Below are 22,066 nucleotides of genomic sequence, written 5' to 3'. Positions count from 1 at the left end.
AAGTTCTAGGAATAGCTCTAGGAAACAGCAAGAAAACATCCTACATCATCCTACAATATTGCCTGGAGCACATGTAAATCAGAATCATGCCTAGAGACTGCATACACGATCAGTAATAGCAAGAGAGAACAGAATTAATCTTAACAGGGAAAACAGAGCCTCAGTGGGTGCAGCTAGACCCTAGCAACACGACTGCAAAGCATCTGGGCAGTGGTGTGAGACTTACAGGAGGAGCTTTCCATGATTTCACCTTGTGAAATTCTCCTTAGTTTGTACTCAGCAACTTTGTAAACCAGCCTGGAATTGGGAGTCTCTAGGTTTTGGGGGATGACCACTGACAAAGCAAACCAGTGTTCAAAGTTTGCTGGCACCCTATTTTCAAGACGCATTTATAGCTGGAGAAACCTTCTGCACAGGCTGTGGTCCAGGACCTGGTGAGATGTGATAACCAGATTTGCAGAGAAGACAACACATGGTGCTCCAGGGTGGGAGCACGCCAAGGGGACTCCTCTCAGCTGCGCTGCTGCCAGCCCACCACGAGCTACCCCTTACATAAAGTCAGAAAACCTCCAACCTGTGAAATTTGACTGCCCTGCAACAAAGGGGATAAAAAAATACCTTCCTGTATAGGAAGGATTTTACTGAAATATACTGGAAAACCATCAAGAGCTGACTGGAAATTTAAGCCTTTCAGAAGGCTTCCTTCATATTAATCAAAAAAATAGATTTTGACAAAAAGTATTTAAAAAGAAATCCACTTGCAAAATTTGTTTCATATGGCCATAACTGGTGGATCCTTTTCGGTCTTTTTTTTTTTGTTTGTTTTTCTGTTTGGTTTTTTTTTTTTTTTAATGGACTAAATCTACATGGGTTTCCTGAGCTGCTCCTGTCGCAAACCCTGGTCTCCCGTTTCCAGTGGACAGCATGGTGATGAGGCAACACATGGAGCGGTGATGCTGCATACACGGCAAGGGTGACAGGCTGCTCTTAAGGCATTTTCTTGTGTCATCTGTTATGCTTCCCTATCTACTTCTATGTACATTTACAGCTAGAAAATGAGAAATGATTTTTGAGACTAGAAGCCTTCTGCCAAAACCTGGTAACCTGTTTATAAACTTTATTCTAACAACGGATTAATAAGCAGGCAGCAGGGAGGGCAAGAGCGAGGCTGCAGAAATGGAGTATTGCCTTGAGTGCTGGGACTCAGGCCACAAAGTCTCTTGCAGCAGGAGGAGATTTTTGCCTGGGTACCTCCTATTCACATGGGAATTGAGCTACAGCAGTGAGTAGGAAAACAGTCACGGGAATCCCTGATCAGACTCCATCTCTTCTCCCCGATCTTCTACCCAGTGCTCTTGCAAAGAAATCTATGTTTTTAAATGCTTGGTTTTAATTTGCTAGTGCCTAAAGTCACAGAAATGTCTTAAGGTCTTAACAAACAAACAAACAAAGCTTAATTTACTACTTTTTCAGGCTTTTTGGGAGTAGTTGCTTTCTTTTTTTTTTTCCTGCAGAAGCATATGCAGCCAGATTTAGTACATCAAGTGTAATGCAAATGGCTTAAAAGACCTGACTGGAGTTACAAAATATTTCTGCTAGGCGTGCTATATGATACCTGCGACTTTGGCGTTCCGAAATCTGCAGTCACCGACTACTATCTGCAGACTGTGGACAGGAATCCAGCCTTCTTTTCTTCTGTTTAGGTTTTTCACCAACCTTTGAATGACAACAGTATTAGCAAGAGAAACAAGCCAACCCAGAAGCAGTCTGATACGGGCACACTCCACACAACTGCTGGTGCAACCAACTATTTGTTCAAACCAAGGAAGCATTTTAACAGGAGCTGAGCATGCATTTAAAATATTATTCCCACCTAAATTTAGGAAACCCAAATTGGGAGCACAGTTGCCTTGGGCCCCTCTCTAGTCAGTGGAGAGGAACAGGATTCTCCAGAGCACAAGCTATCCTGCCCAAGATCTGCATTGCTCTCCAGAGGTGCCAGTTCCCCTCCGTTGACGACCGATGGAGTCAAGGGCAATTACTTTCCTCAGTCCTCTGCTATGAAGCTAGACTGGTAGGATGAATTCAGTCAGGGTACTACGACTAATTCAAGCCAAGATGTAAGCAGCTGGAAATACTCATGCTCATAAATTACATTTCTCCATCTCACTCATGCAGTGAAATCCCCTCTAACAGATAAGTTTGGTGTGGGAAATCTTTGCCTAGCACTGGCCGAAACTCCCGTGAGAGGTGGTGAGCATTCAGCAGTACTGAGATGTTTTACATCTTGCTTTTGCTAAGAACAAACTGAATGTCTCTTGAAGTGCAAGGGCTGTAGATGCCAGCCAGGAATCCTCCATAGGGCATCTGCGTCTGTGCTTTCACAGGCTAGTGCCCGCACAAATCTGATTCAGGTTCCTGCTAATATCACCCTTTCCACATCCCGAACAAGGCACTAGTACTCTGTGCTCTGTCCTACTGAGACCCCGGGCTGGCTGATGAAAGCTAGTCAGAAATCAACCTGGAAAGGAAAAACAGCCAGAAATCTCAGCCAAATTGCTGCAAAAATCAGAAGAGGGCACGCTGCCCTCCGAGACAAGACGACTAATAGTTCAACAGGCAGGAGGCTGGGTACGGTGATTTCCCAGGCAACGCTCCCAGCCATAAGGAGAGAACCAGCTGTGAAGTATTACCTTGTGAGCCACAGCTTTAAATACAACAGAAAGCTGGTCTGCAGCCGTTAACCAGTTAACACTCATGCAGCTGTCTGAGGGAGGAAAATGTCTCACAATTACTCAATATTGCTATCAATAAGCCCAGAGGAACAAAGCCAGCAGCTGAGCTGGGGTGGGCAAAGAGCTCTCACTTGAAGCATCATCTGAAGTGGGAAGAGCATGGCGAGCGGGGGCTGTGAGATGTTGGTAAAACACAGCTCGCCCAGACACCCGCAGCAAGGGAAGTCCTGACATGTTTTCCCAGGCCAAGCGAGTCTGTATGGCCTCTAGTCTTGGCAAAGGAATGAATTCTTCAGCTTTCTGGAATAGTCTAAAACTTAACGGGAAGCTGCAACAAGTGTATCACCAGGCAAGCGAGCTTGCACGGGACTGCCTTGCAGGCTCTGAGAGATAAGGCAAAGTAATCCTGAAATACCTACCACTGTCCCTCACCATCTTCATGCAGAAGCTGAATTTCATCCCCGTTTTTCACCAGCAGGTCCTCTGATCCTCTCCTCTTGCAGTCTGCAAGGGCTTTGTATTTTCCTGGAGACTGTGGCAGTAAGAAAAAATTATCTTATTTAGCTACATTTCATATCACGCAGCTGTTATTTCTGACTGCCGCAGGGAACATGACAGAGCCCTATCAGCTACCTTAATTAAAATTATTTCAAGAAACTGTGGCCAAGACATCTCCTTATCCTCCAAACTTGAGATGTGGAAAATTTGAGAGACATGGACAAGATACATCCATTATCCAGTGAAGCAAAACAAAGCAAGATGACCAATGAACGGCAGCACCCCAAGCTTTGGGTCCATTGCATCTCTGTACTAACCAGCTGGTTCCCGTCCTCCTCTTCGGTGTCCGAGCAGTTGGAGAGGTACTGGTTACCCGACCACTCCTCCAGCCCCTCGCAGATTTCCAGGGACTGTGACATTCCCGGCCAGCCTGCAAGACAGCGTGCAGCTCAGGCTGGGGGTACCCCAGCACCTGCAAAGCATGCCCTGAAGGAAGGGGAAGGGTCCGTACTTCTGTGGGGCTTGTTCTGGGGGGATGGGAGCCCACTGTCCAGCATCACCGGGCTGGTGCGCTCTGAGTCGTTCTCTTCAGAGCTTATGGAGGCTCTCTGCTGCTTTCTGAAGGATTGAAAAAAAGAAATCAATCTCGGTTTTACTTTACGAATGAACATAAACTCCATGAGGGTCAGAAATTGCAACGGTACTTTTAAATTTATGTTTCTATAAAAGTGAAGGACTTGGTGACTGCTTTTAATTTTTTTGGTGGGAAAGGAAATAAAATTGCTACAATATCTCTTTCCCTGGATTTGAGCACCGTCTTTGATACTCACCTCCATTTGCAGAGGAGCTGCAGCTCAGGCTGTGCTGCCAGGCGATCTCTTGAGGGTCCCCTCACAGACCCTGTCCCCAGACCACTGCCACCAAAGGACCAGCTGCAGCACATCCTTCCTGCCACCCACCCAGAGGTCCCAGACAGATCTGGGGTGAGGGGAATAGCACAGAGCCAGGATACAGCCAGAGGGCACTGGGTGCCCCGTGACAGGAGGGTACCAGTGAGAGCCTCTGGTCCAGCTCCTAGGACTCACCCATCACTCAGCTGGGAAGAGAGCGGGAGCTGGTCCGTGCATGAGCCGGGCTGCTGCTTCTCCACTGCAGGGAGGTCAAACACCAGCTTAAAATCCATTTTTTTTATTAGTAACTATCACACTTGAAGCATTATTTTAAAAGTCAGACCTTTTGTACAACCCTAGTGATTTCTATTTAGAGAAAAACAGACCTAGGGACTCTCGCAAAGCACAGACTTAGTTATGATTAAGCTGGTATGTTAGCACAAATCCAATAGTGAGCATACCATTGAAGACTCTAATATGCTTAAAACTAGGCATCTACCATGTATCTTGTTGAATTAAGCCTATGATAACAAATATGAAATAATCCCCAACGTAAGGTCAAAAAAAAAAAGTTCTTCTGAAATTCATTTACACATAAGCACCTGGCCTTTACCGCTCTAAGTTATGTTATTTCCCGGTAATGTAAGACCTCAATCCAGTATTTTGCTACTAGGTTTCTTCTGAAAATCAATTCTCTGGTGAGAATTAATGGATTTGAAGATTAGCAATGTGAAAATAGGAACGGTTCTGCTGCAGAGTGAATGCCACAGAGAAATTGGTCAAATGTACCTTTTATAAGCTCCTGCTGCTTGAACAAAATTTTTCTTATTTCATTCAACCATGCCATCTTCAGATCTACTGTTTGGGCCTGGAAGAAGAGAAAATTGTGAATTTGGAATTAAGAATCATCCATTATAATGTATGCATAAAATCTTACTTTTCTATGCTGTAATTATCTGAAATCTGCTTTTATCCAAAACCACCACTAAATTTTAAACCTTCATCTTTTAAAATTGATCATCCCCGCTACATCCAGGCAAAATATACTGGAAATTGTGGAGCATCACCACAATGCAAGGAATGCAAGCAAAAGCACACGTGTACATGCATCTTCTCTCTTTTACGAAATACCTAAAGGGCCAAATCTGCCTTCTGAATATATGTATACTTGGCTACACACATCTGCTTATGAATTTAGGTTGCTACTGTGTTGTAACATAGAGAAAAAAAACTAGGCAGAAGGCTAATTTAAAAAAAAAAGATTTGATCAACACTATTTTCACAGTGGGTTTTCCTATAAACATCCCATTAGGCAAACATTTCACCTCCATAAATTTCTATTCGAAATGCTACAAAAGGAAAACAAAATCAGGAAGAAATCAGGTCGATCACGCTACTAATTTGTAGAAGAGTCAAAAGACTACTGGAAACAGCACCACAGAGGTTAAACCTTTGCTCTGGGAGCCGTTCTGACACCTAATTGTGCACATGTGGCCCGCGTCCATTAAAACATGTGGCCCATTTCCCAGCTCAATTCACATAAGCTATTAAGCACAGACTAGTGGTCTATCTGAGATTTCATCTGGAATAAAAGGTTTTATTTTGAGGGAGCAATTCTGTCTCCACTTTGAGATAACTTTTACAGTTCTGGACTGGACACCAAGGACCAGCCACTGGAACAGCTCTGTGAATGCTGACATGGGCAAAGAGGAAGCAGAAATGCAAGTTAAATGTCTGATCATCCTGTAAAGATCAATGGGACACATTTCCTTAACACTGTTATGCGGATGTACATATATCCAGATTTTTGAAGCTACAAACCTGCACGACATAGACCTCTTCTCGCCCACTATACCAGATTTCAAATTTCCGATGATCTCCTTTCACATTCTCAGTTATTCCAACTGCATTCATCTGCAAATCCAAAAGAACCAAAAAATTAAACATACTACAAACCTTTCCCTCTTCCCTAAGAATCCAGATATTTTGTAGCATGCTACACAAACCTATTTTCACCCAGTTTAACATATTTCATCAATTTTAATTTCAGTAGCAACTGGAAGTCATTATCTGACTCCATTCCCCGACAGCCAGCTTGCTGTATTTGTAAAAGCTTTCTGAAACCAATCAACGGACCTTAGCGGACTTTTCATTAGGGAATCAACGGAACTAACTGAAAAGTCATCTCATACCTCTTTCAGTATGAAATTTCTCAGATGAGGCTTATGAAGCTTTATAAATGCATGACGTGTTATTTTCCTACATACATTATTTCTGCCATATTATTCTTTATTTACTTGCTGTGTTTCATTCTTTCAGTGATCTTTAAAACCCATCTGTGAAGCCCTTAGCTCCTTTAGGAATTTCAGTTCAACACCTTTTGGCCCCTGACCATCCGTGTAGTTGCAACATCGTCCCAAAGTTTCCAAAAGAAGGGTTAACTTTTGGATATACAGCCTGAGCTGCCAGAAAGCTGGCTTTCAGGGAGCACGCAGACTTTGGGCTGGACGTGGCTGAATGCTGCTGTACCTAGGTACTCGTCATCACAGACCACTCTTGGTAAGTTGGGTGGGAACGCCAGAGGCCCAAATAGTTCAGCACCTGCACAACGTGACCCAACTGAATCAGTAGCTCAAACTACAATTAGAGACCAAGAAACTCTTCAGCAACAGGAGGCCTCTGACCCACCTGCTGAACGTGCCATAAAGCTGAAAAACGCTTTAATACCTGGTATCGCACAAACCATCTTCTCACTTACGGCACAGTTTGCTAGCAATTTATTCCTCATTAATGGATGGTCAAAAATAGCTGAAGCATCCCACTTACACATTTTGAAACGGATCTAATAATAATGGTATCACCTATCATAAATTATTGACGTAGACTGCACTAGGTAGATCAGTATAAATACAAATAAGGCCTTAGAAAGAATATCGCTTTATCATTGCTGTTATTTGTTAATATGTGCATTCTCAGAGCTTTTGGTCTGAAAGACTATGAGGATTTACAGATTAGGTCACCTGGGCAAACTTTCTGTTACTAGTTACTTTTTCAAATGTTGGTGCCCACCTTCAGTGACCACGAACAGCCTCAGGAAATAGGAAGCAAGTTGCTAATTAGCTTTCCTCATTTCTTCACTGGCATAAAAGCAGAGCTCTTCTGAATGTTAGAGAAAGCACTTGCCTCCAGATGCAAAAGGCCCATCACTGAACAGCAGTCAGTGTTTCCCAGTCTCGCTTTGCCTCACATCCCTCTCTCAAGCTGGTCTTGTATAGTTACGTTTGACAAAAGTGTAGAGATCTGCACTGAATAGGACCGAACTTGCAAGAAGGTGATCAAAGCCAGCGACCGTTTGCGCATTCGCAGTTTGACACACATCCATCGGTATTTAAAAATGTACAGGTTAAAATCTGCAGCATAGTCCTGAACACTTTGAAAAATTTTATCCTGTGCAGTACAGTGCCATGATGCCTTGGAAAGCTGGATCAGGCTCTGTTCTGGTTTCATGAAGATTAAAAAAACTTTAAACTTAAAAAAAAACCATTATGAAAGATGTTGAAAAGGCAGCACAGAGAGCACCTCATCCAGTCGCTGCAGCTTCCAGTTCTGTGCATCTTGGTTAGCATGGCAATTTATACAGAGGCTCCTGCAAAACTGCCCAGGAATTAAGATATTAGAAATTTTAGGTGATCTACTAGGAGGATGCAAAGGAAACTGCCAGGAACAGACATATTTAAGGTCTGTTCATTCATATTAGTGGATTTTGAAATTCTATGTCCTGCCCCTGGCCAGGATTTACTGTACCCCAGCTGGTGGCTCACTGCAATGCAGACCGAGGTGGGTTAGTGTAAAGCTCTGGGATGGCATTTGCCTGCATCAGCTTCCACGGTGGTGAGAGGCAGACTGACTTACCTGGCATTGCAGTGAGTAGTGAACCTGCATCCTCTAAGGTACTGAACCTCAGCTGAAGAGGTATTTACCACTGGATATTTTACGTAGTATGTAAGATATAGTTTACATAGTATGTAAAACATAATCCTGAGGGGTTCTTCTGTTTGTTTTACAGATGTCCAGTTACACAGCTTCTACCCAACAGCTTGCTGTAATTCTGAATCCCCAGAAAACATTCTTGCAAAGAAAAATAATTTCCTAATACTATAATGACTCAAACAAATGTCAAGCTCCAGAAACAAGATGCCAACCTCAGGATGGCAGTTCTGAAAATATATGTGTGCAGATGTGACCCTGCAGCATCTGTGGATTCTCAAACCCTAACCTCTCAGCGTGGAAACATGAACAACTGGAAAATGACCCCTCTCAGGCAAAAAATTAAAAAAAACCCTGGCTGCACTGCTTGGACTCCCAAACACGAGATTTTCTCCTCTGAGCAGGCTCTTCCCGTGCCACCTCTTCAGTTCTTTCAAGAGCATGTATGGTAAAACAAGTTCTACAGGGAAAACAAGCTCTCCAGAAAGAAAATTATGCTGCTTGGGAAAAACATTTAAGTACCTAGACATATGGCCTGGGATTTGGTTTTATTACACAATTTGTAATATGCACCGGAGCTGAACAGACTTACCTATTTTTACATGGCTTTCTGAATACTCGTGGCATTTCTCTCTCTAGACCCCTCTGAGATCAGGGGCCTGCAGTACCTGGGCCTGACGGCTCTGCCTCCAAGTGCCCCCTTTTTTCCATTCTAAGACATACCCATATTGGGTTTTTATTTATCAAGAAAAACAAGGCAGAGTACCGAGACAAAATGCTGATGTTAGAAGCGCTCATCACACGCAGTATGCCAGAAGGTCTCTTTTAGAGGAGCAGTTTGGGATTTTTATTGATAATAGGTGACATTTATAGGCTTGGAACAGTTGTTTATGTCCCTCATACTTTGCCACAGGCTACTCTTTTCATCTGATAATTGTACTTTTAGCTGCAGTTAGAGCCTGCCAAAGAAGAAAGGCAATGAGAGAGGAAGAAGAGTTATCTTTGCATCTTTCTTGCTGGGAAACAGGGCTCAGGAGCAGCCAGGCTCCTCCAGGCTGTGCACCAGCCAGACCCCAGCCCAAGGGATCTCCCCAGAGACCAGGGGCATGAGGAGCCCCCTTGCTTTCCCAGGTGGGCTGGGCAAGTTGCAAAGGGCTTCCCCAGTTTCATGCCCTCACTCCTGTTCCTGGAGAGTGGACACTAGGGGAGGGGGGAAGGCATGTTCTCATCCCTGGGACTTGCCCACAGCACCGTTTCCCTGGCAGATGCCATCACATACGTGATTCTGAGTCCAGGGGCTCTCCCAGCTGCTGCTTCAGCTATGGGGGTCCTCACAGCTTATCACAACCAACAGCCTTTCATGGGGACAACACTTCCGTATGGGGCATTACAACCCTTAATAGCAGAAAACCAGCCACTATGTTAGAAGAAAAATGCTCTCTAGGTCTGCAGAGTTATGGCTTACAATATACATGGCAAAAACCCCAACTAAAAAGTCCTTACTTTCAAAAAATGCTTAAAACTGTAAGATGAGGTTTTGTCATATCCGTCACCATGCTCCTCTCGTTTCTTGCAGAAGACCAAGGCTTTCTCATACAGGAACAGATGCCTCTGCATTGGCTTGAACCTGGCAAGATCCTTCATTTTTGTTGGACCTTTTCGGTGTCCTGTCCAAACACTGAAAGACCCTTGCATCAATACTTTCCCCAGTTCGCTCAGGTCACCCTGGTGAGAGTATGACAAATAAAAAACAAAGAAAGAAAAAGGCATCAACTAAAATGTAAGAGGACTGTCCAAACAATGACGGGCAATGGGGCCAGCCTTGTTCCAAGGCAGGTCACTCTAAGAATAGGTCTTCCTGGAAGGATCAGATATCTTTTGGGAGTGATGGCATGGTGCCAGGAGGCAAGCAGAGGTCTCGGATGCACGGCTGCAGCTAGTCTATGTGAAGGGATACAAGTCAGGATAGGAAAACTCTCTAGCTCCTACGAAGTCCAGGTCAAGAGCTCTGGCTGCTTCAGTGGGAGAGGGCAGATGAGATTCGAGCTTAAACCGAATTCTTGGAGGACGGACTTCTCAAGGAGGTGAGGACAGGCACCAGCAGCTTAAAAAACCAACCCCTGCACCCCTCCCTGAAGCCCTAGGAAAGACAACCAATTCAATGGGCAAGGATCAAAATCAGCCTCAGGGAGTATGTAGTTAAGTGTTGAATGAGAGAACTAAGGTGCATGCTGGAAAAATACTCTCGAAAACCACAAGGTGGCAAGTGTGGGCACTACGCGACTCTGCCTGTCCTTTGGAGGCAGATATTTTACAAAATCCTGAAATCAGATGGAAGACTGTCATCTGCAAGACCTTCCTGATTCCATTCGCTTTGTAGCTGTTCTAGTATAGTTTTTGGCTCATACATTCTGGGACACTATCCATTCCCAGTGCATCACTTGGCCTTGTGCAAGGTGTCTCCTTACGCAAATCTACTCACATCATATCCTGTTATTGAAATCTGATGCATAGAGTCATTGACTGACTTTAGCAAATCCAACATTGCAACCAGAGCTTCTTGAAGTTCCTGAACTCCATCACAGCTCGTGCTGTACTTTAGCAACTCCTGAAAATAGAAATGGAAGAGCATGTGGTTGCACTTGAACAAAGCAGACTTTTCCATCCCACCCGAAGTTTCCAGTGCCCAAGAGCAACGTACACTGCCTTTCTTTTTTCATGTCACCAGAAAAAAGACCCACTGTAAAGTACAGTCAGTATGAGGTGTGGAACATATCACTGAAGCATGGCCCGTTTTCTTAGGTGTTTCCTTAGGTGTCAAGTTAGAGAGCGGCACCACGCCCGTCTGAGTTCTTTGTGTTGTGTTTTCCTGCTTGGTAAGAAATGGAAAATAGGCTCAGGTTTTCCATCAGCTGCCAATATGTCATATATGCCTTCAAATGAGGTTGCAGCAGATTATATTCTTCAGACTGCCAGACACAAGGACAGATTTTATAAAACCCAGAGCCTTCAAGTCAATAAGGAGAAGACAGAGTTGGGAATTATACCACTGATATAAAATGACTCTCACTTCAGGCCTCCTCTGCCCACTTACAGCTTCTTGTGCAATTCATCCCTCATTCAAGAAGCTGGAAGGTGGGGTTCAGAGGCCACCACCCTGCTGTTGTTCACACACTGTAAAGTGGGAATAACAGCACTGCCCTGCCTCAGACAGAGGACACAAGAATAAATGCATTAAAGTTTACAGGCACTATAACAACCTGAGGAGAAGATGAAATGCATCAATATAATATATTTCATTTATCTTACTCTTATGATCATCTCTGGTTCAGTTTTCTTAGAAGTGCTTCTGTCATTTTGCATCTCTGAACAGACTTAGTCTTTCTCCCCATAAAATTGGCTTGTTAAAAGCACTTGTTCCTTTTTCAGGTATGTGAATTCTCATCCTCACTGAAAATCACTACAGAGGGCCAAGATAAGCAATATGTAATCTGAGGCTTGGTGCTGATTTACAGGTAACCTTTCATTGAAAAATAAAACAAACCGGAAAACATATCTATCTCCAGATGTCCCTCCAAAGCAGAACAGGAAATACCTTCAGAAGTAACTGGTATTTTGTCAGGCGCTGCACTGGTTTCAGCAAATAGGAATCCAGCCCGAGTTTGTGCTCTAATTTTCTTTGGCATTCCTGGAACAAAGAATTAAGATTAAGTAAATTCTGCACCAACTATAAGTAGTTATTCCAACAGCATGACTTGTATGGTTTGATGAATTTGAAGATTTCATGTAAAAATGTCTAATGGTGCCTATAACTAAAGAATTTTTATAAAAACACGTAAAATAGTATAATGAATAGATCTGCCTTAAACTCCTTGTGTACAAGAAACTCCAACTGCTATTTTTGTGAAGCTTCCACGCAACGGTAAACAGAATATACTGCTAAATCAGCGGGGTGCCGAGGAGGGTGTTTGAGTGTCCCAGGATGATGCCTGCCATGGTAGGAACAAACAGCTCACCTGGAAGAAGGTGCTTTCGGAGCACTGCCTCCACAGGGACTCCGACCGGGGCTTGTTCTGGCAGTATTTCTCATACATCTGGAAATCCTCTCGCTGTCAGGGAAGCCGAAAAGCAAGTCACATGCATGCATGCAAACCTGCTGGGCAGCTAAATAAGGTGAACACCCAAACTGTATATTTCCTTTTATCTCTGCTGCTAGCCATAATATCTAAAAGTCACAGAGTCTGGGTAAAAAAAACACTGCTGGGAATCACAGCAGACCATGGTGTAGTCACGACTGCTGCTCTCCCCCACCTGCTGCTGGCCACGCACCTACGCTCCCTGGCTTGCTGTTCGTATTGCGTTTCAGAAGCGTCTTACTCAACTGACATAACTGAGATGCTGCAGAGTGCAATGAATCAGGAGAAACATTGGCCTTCAAATCTGCTTTATATGTGAAAATGAGTCACCCACCCTGTCTAGGAAACAAAATCCCACTCTCTCGGGTGCTCCCAGGCAGCTTTCCAGACTGTGCAGGAAAATTCTGCAAGAGATGGGAGCAGAGACAAAATGCAGTGGTGAGCAAGGTACGGCTTCGGTATTTAATGATTATAGGAAATCCATCTGATAAAACAGGGGAATAGCGGCAGCATCATACTTGTTGTGGAAGTCATATATCTCAGGCATGTTTCCGAAGAGGACATCCTTCCTGTTCCTCAGCACGGGAGGCATGAGGATGAGCATGGCGGGGTTATCCATCTCAGCTCTGTAGCCCTGGGGGATGCAAAAGCGGCTCATCACTCAGATGCTAAGGCCTTGGCTTGGCATCTCCTCAAAAGCAGATGAAAAAGGGATGTGAACAGACTTTCAATACAATCTGCTTCGTTTCAAAGTGCAACCTCCCTTTTATTCTCGTCCCTAAACTCCTGTCTTTCAGCCCCTGGGCATACGGGGCTGTGGTACAGCAGGGGATGGCTTGGGACAGCTCCTGTGGGCTGGCCAGCACTGCGGAGATACTCTCTATTCACTAAAAGAAAATTGCAGCCACTCTCTCCTTGCTATGGCCTGACTGTGGGGGAGGTCCTGCAGGGATACTTGTGTGGATTGAACACAGCTGCTGTTATGACTGTGGGACACAGGAGTGACAGTGTGTTTGTACAGGGTTACGCACAACCTCACAAGAACCGGTGCACAAGGTGACTTGTCACAAAGCAGAGACAGCTTGAGATCAAATACCAAAAGTAATGGGCTTTTTGCTCTTGTACAAGATCCGCTGAACACTAGGGTCTCACTCTCCTCAGTGCCTCAGGATTTCTGTCCTCTGTGGCTCCACCTGCCTCTTGAAATCACAGCCTCCCAAACCAGGGAGGAGCTGGAGGGGATACCACTGCACTGCAAATCGGTGGGTGGAACTAGGAAATAATGCAAAGCTCCCCTCGGTAACATCACATCACTGCACCAACAGAAAGCCATTCACCAGATATGGTAAACATCCTAACTGTAGGGTAGGGAGAAAGCACGGCCAGAGCTCAGGACTGTGGCTGCAAAGAATCATAGAAACATTAAGGTTGGAAAAGACCTCTAGGATCATCAAGTCCAACCATCAACCCAACACCCCCAGGCCTCCTAAACCGTGCCCTGAAGGGCCACGGCTACACGTCTTTTAAATACCTCCAGGGATGGTGACTCCCCCGCATCCCTGTGCAGCCTGTGCCAGTGCCTGACCACTCTCTGTGAAGACATTTTTCCTAATATCCAATCTGAACCTCCCCTGATGCAGCTTGAGGCTGTTTCCTCTCATCCCATCAGTTGTTACTTGGGAGAAGAGACCAACCCCCACCTCACTACAACCTCCTTGCAGGTAGTTGCAGAGCGCGAGAAGGGCTCCCCTCAGCCCCCTCTTCTCCAGGCTAAACCCCCCCAGCTCCCTTAGCTGCTCCCCAGCACACTTGTGCTCCAGACCCTGCCCCAGCCCCGCTGCCCTTCTCTGGACACGCTCCAGCCCCTCGAGGGCCTTCTTGTCCCAAGGGGCCCAAACCCGAGCCCAGCATTCGAGGTGGGGCCTCCCCAGTGCCGAGCACAGGGGCCCCATCCCTGCCCGGCTCCTGCTGGCCACACCAGTGCTGACACAAGCCCGGGGGCTGGTGGCCTCCTTGGCCACCTGGGCACTGCTGGCTCATGCCCAGCTGGCTGTCAGCCAGCACCCCCAGGGCCTTCTCCGCCAGGCAAGAAGACATCAAGAAGGCCATTAGTCACAGCTCAAGCTGGCCACGCTAGTCACCAAGTGTTGCACAGAACTGAGGTCCTTCTAACATGAGTAGCAAAAATGTTTGCCAAAACGTATTCAGTATGTACAGCATATCTTCTTTGGCTTTCCAAATTAATCTCTCACACTCACTGTGGTTAGAATCAGTATTCCTTGTACTAAGCAGGCACTTTGTAGTTGATTAAGGATTCAGTGGAAGATAAGTATCTGGAAAATTAGTCATTTATATTTAACCACTGCAAGCAGGCTTCCCTCTTCAAAGGAAATACTATCTTCAGAAAACTTAAGTCTATCTGTCCATTTTTCTCTATCTAGACTTGATAAGCACAGTAATAAATCTGCATACTTGCCAACCACTTTATCATATAGAGTGTGGTTTAACAAAAAAACCAATCAGTGCAGGGCAATTACGTGTAACTACCTGCAGTCCAATAGATTGATATCCTGCTTGTTCCTGGGTGAGCAAAATGTAAGGCAGGAGAGATATTTAACAGCCAGCTTGTTTTGGCTGTCAGCAAGAGTTATTTGGGAATAAAGTAGAAGTGTCTAAAATGGCAGTATGAGAAATTATAATCTGTTTTCTAAAGATATGTGCTTTATACCTTCACGAACTTCACAGTATTGAGACAGAATCCTCACAAGGATAAAACACAAGCTTCTTTCTTCTGTTTTCAAAAGGTAAATTAGGGAACAGTTAAAAACAACAGCTTTTTGTACATTTTTCCAGGAACTGACAAAACTAATCACCAGTGCTTTTGTGTACAAACGGAAGGCTTCTCCCCCATTCTAAAGGCAAAGCTCATCCTGACACCAACTATTCCTGCAGATGCCTCCGACAAAGAAAAGCTAAGGAGAAAACTTGAAAATTTATGACTAGCTTAGGATCTGACAGTTTGGTAAAACCTGTCCATGCCCCCTCACATTTTTGCTTAGTTTGACAGAGTGGCAGGTGCCTTTTGGTAACAGTCACTGGGGAACAGTAATGAGGAATCCGAAGAAGTCACTCACCGTCAAAACGGTGAAGAGTTCCTCTACGTACACTCTCTCAGTTTCTATAAGCTCATTTATGACATGGCTAAAATAAAGAAATAGAAGGATGTTATTTTTATGTCTGTAAAAAAAAACCACAGGCAGTCAGTGCAGTTCAGCTAGCTCAAAACACAGGGAGATCTCATTAACCACCAACATAGTGATGATAAAACAGCACAAAACATGACACCAGGTCAGGTTGAAGGAACACATGGATGGAGCAAGGATTGGCCAGAAATAAATGTCATTTTGAGTGATGTAAACAGGGTAAAAGCTTACCCTTTTAGTATATCTAAGTTGTCGTCACTGTCTGAAATAAAAGACTGCAAGGAATTCCGTTTTTCCTGATAGTCGTGCATTACTTCGATCTGGAAGAGAAATGGGATGCCCTGAGAAGAGGTGCAGGGAGGTCACTGCAGAGGCAGAACAAGCCCAGCCCCTGATGTCGGCACAAGAACTCTGGGGAAGGATGAAATACGCTTCCTTTTAAGAAGTCCTTTGTGACACAAAACTTAAAAAGGGCATAGTGTATAACAGGTAGCCAAGTAGCCTCAGAAATTACCGTGCTAACGTAAAATCTGAAACCACTGGTAATGTAATTCACAGTGCAGAGACCAGAGAACAGTTCCACAGGGGAAATTTCTGTGGATGGGGAGTTTTCCTAATAGACATCACTGTTATGCAAAGAACAAGTCCAGGGAACAACACACAGAAAATCAATATCTGTGACTTGGAAAAACAATCCAAGATCGATCTCAGGTGCTGGACTAATCCAGCACTAAACCATACGGAAACAAAAGGGGGCTTTGGGTTTTGTTTGGCTTTTTTAAGGAAAAAAAAAAAGCATCCTCAAATCCAAAGTCTAAGTACAATCAATTTATAGAAGGGTTTCCGTTTTTCAGTATATAAAACTCATTCAGATTTCATTAATAATTTTTACCTTGCGAGAACTTAGAGTTTTTCTTGATGTTTTCTTCCCAGGAAGAGAGAGGTCAAATGAAAATTTCAAACTGGAATTAAAATCCACACCTTGGGTAGAAAAAAAAATATACTTATGTAATGTACCTCTACAGTGAAGGAGATGGTTCAGACAGAAGCTAATAAATCATAAAGAAAAATGGGATATATTTTAAGAATGAATAATTAGTTAGCTAATACTAAAAGCAAACTGACAAAATAAAAGATATCTGAAGCAACAATACTAATACCAAATAACACAAGTCACATGGATGGTCATAAAGGCCATAAAGTAAAAAGTAATCAGAAAAAAACAGCTAACAGAGTCTGTGAAGCCTGTGTAAATGATAGAAAACAATAAAATCAAATAAGCTACCAAAAGGAACATCACCTACTGGCATACTGGTTTAAAGTCCTTTTATGAATGTAGGGCAAGGTGCTCAGCTGGTATAAACTGTTTCTCCACCTTGTAAGAATTTATTCATATTGTCAGTAAATAATTACAAGTTGTTATACCTCGGGTTACAGAGGTAAATTGGAAGATGAACAATTAAAAAAATCAATCTCTCCAACAAGTTACGTGGCATCTTTCAAATACTTCTTATTCCTGAACAGTCAAGTATGGCAATTCTTCACCAGAAGGGTCTGTTCCCCCGACATGAATGGCAGTAATGAATTTCTCCAGCATCGCGCCAGCTCCAGCCTCAGTGACAGCCCCACGGGCCAGGCTGCAGCCCCAGTGGCTGTGCCAAATTCTGAGATGGACTAAAAATAAACACGTTCTGATGTGCAATATTCACCTTATTTACAAACAGAAAAAAGGGCTATCAAAATAATAATAATAAAAAACCCTGGACTAACAAACTATCTTTCCATTAGTGTGAAAAAAAGGTATCACAGCACACACGAATGCAACAGCAGCTGTGTCTAGATCAAAGGTTTGAACAGTGCTGACACCGAAGAGCTGCCTTTTGTAAAGCAGAAGATGTAAGCAGAAAAATGGATGCAGAGGAATGCAAACCCAGGTGGAGAGCAGGCGCCCCATCCTAAGACGGGGCTGCTATAAGACAAAGCTGTTACATACTACCACACCAACGAGGCCTTAGACCTCCATGCATAAACGTGCCAAACGTGGAAGGAGAGATCTGGATGAGCAGATCAGAGGCGTGCATGGGGTGTCACCCATCACGGACAGGAAGACCCAAAAGAAGCGAGGACTTGCCAGTGGTCCTACTGGGAGACTCGCACTGGGAGGAAAGGAACACCGATAGGAGGTTGGACGGGAGACGGTCACCAGCTGCAGCTCCGTGTTCTGTTGCAAGAGTGACTTTACCCCAGCACTTGGGCTCTGCTGCAGCCCGCCGTACCATTCCTGCACATCTCACTACATTTTATGGCTCAGGACAGGATAAGTTTACTCTTTTTTTTTCCCCGAAAAAGTGGTTTCAAAATTAGAACCATATTTATCAGACAGGCTTCAAATCCAGGGCAAAGATGAAAGAGGAAGCATCTGTCCTCAGACAGAAAAAGGAGGGAGGGAAAACAAAAGAAAGAAAGAAAAAGGGGACAAAAGCATTTGCTCAGAGGTGGTTTGGTTTCAATCCATGCCATAAAACCCATCCATCTCAAAGCACTCCCGGCGGAGCCCAGCATGCGTCTTTGACACTGCACATCATGCCAGCAGGCCTGCAGCATTTTGATGTTTTGTGTCAAACAGAGGCCTTATTAAAAAGCTCTCTTGGCATGATCTATCCAAAGAGAAGCCTTTTGTCTTTCCCCGCTTGCTGGCTATGCTCATTCCAACACACTTGATCATCTCTTTCAGGACGAGGATTAATGGAGGGTACCTGTGCTTCGGAGGCGACTGAGAGCCTTTGCTAGAAAAACGTGCATCCGATAAAGGCATGAAATAAGTCCAGCTGATAGATGATGGTCTCACAACATCCCATGGAGGTGGCCACCCATTTACCCCTACTCTGGGTCAATAACTCCTTCTTAACACTTTCCTGTTTCTAGAAAGCTGAAAAGTGACACTAGGTAAAATGGGCAATACTCTAAAGACTCAGAGCTTTCTTCCTGATTGAGGAAAGGGGTTCAGAGGCCAGTGTGGTCTAGCAAAGGTGGCATCAGCCTGGGGAAAAGGAAATTTGCGTCTTACTTGCTTCACTGGCCTGCATTTTGAGCAGCTTAGCTCCCCTCACTGCACCTGGCTTCATTCCTATCCCTCCCCCAGCTTGGTCTTTCACTTTAGTTACACCCTTAATGGAGCCACTTGTACTGTTTGCATGACACCTGCTTCAATTCACCATAACCAATATTCATTAATTCATCAAAAAAGTTTTGTGTTATAACACAAATGTTTAATTGCTTTATACAGTCAGATCACTGAATTTAATATTCCCACATTACTTAGTATGCCCATGGTTTAAAATACATGGACATTACTTTGGAATACTTTTTAATTCTGATACATACAGGGCTGCCAAGAATGAAAGTTTTAACATTGTCATTTAAAGCTAACATTGTGCCACATCCCATTACCACAATCAAGGCAGAACATCCAGTGACCTCAGTTCAACCAGAATTTGTACATTTATGGGTATTAATTATTCCACAGTTGGGATTTAAGGAAGACATTCTCAAGGAATCAAAGGGAGTTAAACATCCAGCTCATTTCTGTTCATGAGGTTTGAGCTCCTCATTTCTCCAAGCTCCTTTGCAAAATCAGTCTAACATTATGTCAGTTCCAGCTCAAGACAGTTACTGAGACTGCCACGGAGAATAGGTATGCTAATAAATTTATAAATCTTGCCGTTTTTCTCTGTAGCACTAATTCACCATTTTTCAGCCCAGTAGGATGCTAGTAAAGCAGAACTGGAAGTATGTGCTGTTTATAGCTTTCTTTTTTCACTGAGTAGGAAGTGAAAAGTGAAAATAAATACCAAGCAAACAGCACCGTTGTTCACACAGGTATGGGAAGCTAGACACGAATACTGGAAAGATAATAAATCACCTCATATACATTTAGCATTATACAACATTTCTGTATCAGCCAGCAAGGTCTAGCTGGTTTCTCAAAACCTCCTTAGCCTTACTCTTCCTGCCTCAAAGTAATATTATCATCTGAAAATACCATAAACTTAAAATATTTTACCATGTTTAGGAGAGAATAATGGTGATTTTGATCTTGGTGGATTTTCTGGCCGAGGGGCTACTAATTGGACGGGCCGCACATGTTTATCCAACAGCTTCTTGAAGCAAGACTGCCGATTCTCAAACATGCTTCGAACATTTTCAAGCTTGACCTGCACTGTCTGTATCTGGCACTGTAGAGAGTGAAAGAGACTCCCGTGATCAAAGAACTACCATTATTTTGCACTCCGACCCAAAAGAGAGGACTATAAAGCTGACCACACTGCAACGCAGCCCGATCTTGCTTTTCACTCACGTGAAAAGGAACTGGAGGGGTTGTTTACCTTCAACTCAGATGTTAAGACTGACTCAAAATCGTAGTGTAGGGCTTGGGGATCATAGTTTAAGTAGGCTGAAGAGCTTTCAAGAAATCTTTCTATGTCCTGGAGAGCCTTCTGAGCGCCTTCTTTAGACTGGCACTTATCCATCTGCTGGTTGGCGAGCAGGTAGGCACCTTCATCACAGCACTGCAGAGCCTAGGGCAAGCACAGGGAGTGAGACCGTCAGCGGCACCCCTGCTAAATCAAGGTTCCCATGAGGAATATCATCTACCAGATCTGTATTTTCAACATGGAGATAATTAGTACTCCTGAAAAGCTCAGCAGCTATCATGTTTTGATTAGAAAGTAGAAAGGCCACATTTTTTCTGGAGGGTGGCTGCAGTCCTTAACATACCCAGCTGAGATGTGCTCCCACTTGTACCTCGATAAAACCAGCGGGATAACTGACACAAAAGCACTGTTAAGTGCATAGCTGAACCAAATGATAAGCAGATCTTTATTTCTCCAACTCAGAAAGCTGAAGGGGGCACTGCAGAGTTTACAATGAGACAGGCAGGTTTCTTGAGATAAATGCCTGGCTCAGTGCAGACCTGAACTGCGAGAAATGCTCAAAGTAATTGCATTCCTGTTTTTTTAAAAAATTAAGGATTTTAAATTTCAGTTTAAAGTCATACATTTAACATACACAGGTAATAGCTGAACACCAGGCTGGTGTTCAGCTGGCACTCAACACTGGGGTATGCAGGCATGAGAAGATGCTGCAGCCAAGAACAACAGAGGCCCTCCAGTGCTGTGAATGGGAGGGGAGATGGTGGAGAGCAGGACCACGGAGTGCTCCAGCAGAGCCCACGGGCTAGACCACCAGCACCAACCAGGAGTGCAAGGACCCCAGGAGAGGACACTGCCCTGCAGCCGAGAGGCCACCGAGGAGTTGTCTGTCCCCACAGATTAATGCAATATTGAAGTGGAACATACAGACAGAAAAAAAATCCAGGTTCCCTAGTCCCCCAAAACAGTGAAATGGGACGGGGTCAAACTTTGCTGCTTCTCTTAATAGCCTCAAGCATGTTACAGTCATATGCCTTCTGGCCTAATTAGCATGAATTTCCCTAAATGAATTTTTGATGCTGATTAAGATATCAAAGAGTGTTGGAACCACATGACTCCACTTCCATGCTAGCACACAGCAGCTGTGCCTATCTACCAATCTGTCACCTTATTTTGCAGTCAGCTATGTTCATTCTTAATAAATCGCTAACAAAAACAGGCTGGGGTTTATCTGAAAGCATTTTACCTCTATTGCACTGGGTATGAAAACCTCAGAAGTCAATGAATACATGGATGCACCATGAACGCACGAGCAACAGCAGCAGCTGAGCTTTGGTGTTCTGCATTGTCCCCCAGGGATGCACACCTCTTTCTGCTGACTCTTCACAGCACTAGCAGATATCTGTTTGCTAACTTGACCAGCTAAGTGAGGGGTGAAGCACTCCTCCAGCCTCTGGGGACCCTTCCTACCATGAACCATTGAAGCAAAGCTGCAAATTCCAGATGCCTCCAGCTAAGCAGAGAGGCTAACCCCATGCAGAAGCTAACTAACTACTTCTCAGGGCCCTGTGTCTCTGAACTGTACCTGCTGAAGGCGTGTATGAAGATCCAAGGTCTTCTGCAGCCGCATCTGCTTCCTTTTGATCTCATCAGACAAGACATCAGAATGGTGCCGCAGCTCGTTGCATTGCTGGCAAATTAAGTTGAGTGCGTAGTGATGATTTGCTGCTAGCTGGTGTCCATGTAGTATCACCACCTGAGCCTTCCCTATCAGATCCTTCAGTGAAAGGAAGAGAAGGGATTGCACACTTACTGAAATAATGCCAAAATATCTACACATAACAACATGTGCTTTCTCATGTTACAAGATTTCAGGTGCACATGGAGATGACTGCCATTAGGAGTAGTCAGAATGGGTGGCTTAAGCAGGATAAAATGGGACCCAGCATCAGGGGAAAAAAAAAAAAACCCTTTTGCTATCCAAAAGGAGGATGAAGAAGAAAACAGTGTTTCACCAAACTAGCAACACTGTGGGTGGCTGCTGGCAATGTGTTGCTGCCGTCTCCAGGAACTGCACTCCAAAAAAAAACGCAGCTGGTGTCCAGTTTAGGCACACTGTGCTCATAAGCACGAAAGGGAATTTGAGCTGTTAAGGTTTATAGGTGAAAATAAACCAGGCTTTTTGCT

At 44.2% G+C, this 22,066-nt stretch overlaps 1 protein-coding gene across 2 annotated transcripts in view; it reads right to left on the bottom strand.

The window, feature by feature from the left end:
• Positions 1–22,066, bottom strand: part of MCF2 (MCF.2 cell line derived transforming sequence) — a 60,908-nt gene that overhangs the window by 5,002 nt on the left and 33,840 nt on the right. For both annotated transcript variants that reach the window (XM_064462923.1, XM_064462924.1), the window contains 19 exons: positions 21,465–21,656; positions 19,835–20,026; positions 19,513–19,684; positions 16,342–16,430; positions 15,681–15,769; positions 15,381–15,447; positions 12,765–12,880; positions 12,581–12,650; positions 12,127–12,219; positions 11,706–11,798; positions 10,593–10,718; positions 9,614–9,835; positions 5,945–6,037; positions 4,913–4,991; positions 4,319–4,382; positions 3,745–3,851; positions 3,551–3,663; positions 3,155–3,267; positions 1,616–1,716 (listed from right to left, as the gene is read on the bottom strand). In XM_064462923.1, coding sequence (XP_064318993.1) covers positions 1,616–1,716; positions 3,155–3,267; positions 3,551–3,663; positions 3,745–3,851; positions 4,319–4,382; positions 4,913–4,991; positions 5,945–6,037; positions 9,614–9,835; positions 10,593–10,718; positions 11,706–11,798; positions 12,127–12,219; positions 12,581–12,650; positions 12,765–12,880; positions 15,381–15,447; positions 15,681–15,769; positions 16,342–16,430; positions 19,513–19,684; positions 19,835–20,026; positions 21,465–21,656 — 2,191 coding nt within the window. The remainder of the gene's footprint in view (positions 1–1,615; positions 1,717–3,154; positions 3,268–3,550; positions 3,664–3,744; positions 3,852–4,318; positions 4,383–4,912; positions 4,992–5,944; positions 6,038–9,613; positions 9,836–10,592; positions 10,719–11,705; positions 11,799–12,126; positions 12,220–12,580; positions 12,651–12,764; positions 12,881–15,380; positions 15,448–15,680; positions 15,770–16,341; positions 16,431–19,512; positions 19,685–19,834; positions 20,027–21,464; positions 21,657–22,066) is intronic.

This window comes from Phalacrocorax carbo, chromosome 11 (assembly GCF_963921805.1).
Source record: "Phalacrocorax carbo chromosome 11, bPhaCar2.1, whole genome shotgun sequence".
Taxonomy (NCBI): Eukaryota; Metazoa; Chordata; class Aves; order Suliformes; family Phalacrocoracidae; genus Phalacrocorax; species Phalacrocorax carbo.
Note: the sequence above shows the minus strand (reverse complement) of the source record. Positions and strands in the feature narration are given on the sequence as shown.